Genomic DNA, 1,565 nt, shown 5'->3' with positions numbered 1-1,565 from the left:
ATGTGTTCATTGGTCATGTTGGTGTGCCAACAAATACCCAGATTTCTTGGCCTAGAGAGGAATAAGCGGCTCCAGCGTTGCAGCTGTGTGTTGAAGCATCTCAGTTGGTCTACACCAGCAGCTGGAGTCTGGTTGTCTGCCGGTGCCTCAGTGCAGCTTGCTGGTCTTTCTTCAGTACCATTGGTTCGTGGCCATACAGCATCTCTTGACACGGTTGAGCCTCTGGCAGTTCTTGTTGGTACAGTAACTCTGTATCCCTTCCGCACATTTTGATGCCTCTAGCTTCGTTCAACGTTTTGCCCGTAGAATCCTTCAGCGGGACAGCTGGAGGCTTGGGTTTTTCTTCCCTTCCCTTCGCTTGAGCTAGGCCACGCGTGTTCCTCCCCCTTTTGCTGTCCGAGGTCTGTGCCCATCTCATTATGGTACTTTGTCTCTTGAACCACCGTCAGCATGGCCTCATTTTCATGCCTGAGCGGTGCAGACTGGTCACGTGGTAACTCAGTCTACACTCGCGTTAGTTAATGCAGTCTAGGTCTATGGGAGCCGGCTGCATGGGAGAGTGGGGGCTTGACATCGCCATCCTGTGTTAGATCCATCTCTTTAGCTCTCTCTCTGTTGTTGTTGTTTTTCTTCCATTTTTTAATATTAGTGTAATATTTGCACGGTTACTATTCTGTCTCCCTGGGAGTCCTAGTCTCGAAGTGGATGCCTCTGCTCCCAGGCCCTTTCCTGTGAGCGGCTCAGCCCCTGGTAGTGTGCGGACACGCCCTTGGGAATGGAGGGAGACTTTCCCGTTGCTCTGCCCGGAGCAGGACGCTTCCATAGCAACAGTGCAGCAGGGTTTGTGCCTTGGCTTTCCTCACCCCTGAGAAATGGCTTTATTTTTAAATGATTTCTGTCCTTTAAATGGGCCTTGAAACAGGTGTGCAGAATAGATTAGCCGCCATAGAAATTTCACATATGGCCTTTCACAGCTAATTAATGGTATCTGAATTAATGGTGATGGGTTTCATACAGTGAATACCGATGGCTTTGCCACCCATCTCAGACGTTAGCAGCAGCAGCAGCTTAACAGCTGCCCTGCGTCCCCCTGCTGGCCTGCGCCTGCCCACTGCCCACACTTCATCACAAGACGCCTCCTGCTCACCTACCCACCTACCGACCAGCCAGTTACCTGCCGTTGCTTGAGATTGTAAGGCATCCGCCAACGGTGAGCATCTGCCAGTGAGGTGTGCCGGGCCGAGAGGCAGTGTGACACGTCACTGTCCTCTTGGCTGGGCTGGGAGTCCTCGTGGACTGGCAGGGCTGCAGTGGCAGCATGTGAGGCCACTACTCTCGCCTGGACAGGCAGTGAGGAATGTGAGTGCACGGAGGCTCTGTGGAGCGGCTTTGCTGAGCTGTTCTTCCATCCCTCCCCTCCCCAGAGCCTGGAGCCTCTCCCAGTGGGAGGGCCCGATTTTGGAGCCTTAGGAGAAGAGGCGGAATTTGTGGAAGTTGAACCCGAGTCGAAGCAGGAGATCCTTGAGAACAAAGACGTGAGTATCTTCTTGGTCCCTGGAGGCTCC

General features: G+C 53.4%; 1 protein-coding gene across 1 annotated transcript in view; it reads left to right on the top strand.

The window, feature by feature from the left end:
• SAMM50 (SAMM50 sorting and assembly machinery component) overlaps positions 1-1,565 on the top strand; it is a 19,184-nt gene that overhangs the window by 2,710 nt on the left and 14,909 nt on the right. The window contains exon 2 of the mRNA XM_045290782.1: positions 1,425-1,535. Within this exon, the coding sequence (XP_045146717.1) occupies positions 1,425-1,535 (111 nt within the window). The remainder of the gene's footprint in view (positions 1-1,424; positions 1,536-1,565) is intronic.

The sequence above is a fragment of the Echinops telfairi genome, unplaced genomic scaffold (assembly GCF_000313985.2).
Source record: "Echinops telfairi isolate 266 unplaced genomic scaffold, ASM31398v2 ScPeMD7_2;HRSCAF=8, whole genome shotgun sequence".
Lineage (NCBI taxonomy): Eukaryota > Metazoa > Chordata > Mammalia > Afrosoricida > Tenrecidae > Echinops > Echinops telfairi.
The sequence above is the reverse complement of the archived record's forward strand: the minus strand, read 5'-3'. Positions and strand labels throughout refer to the sequence as shown.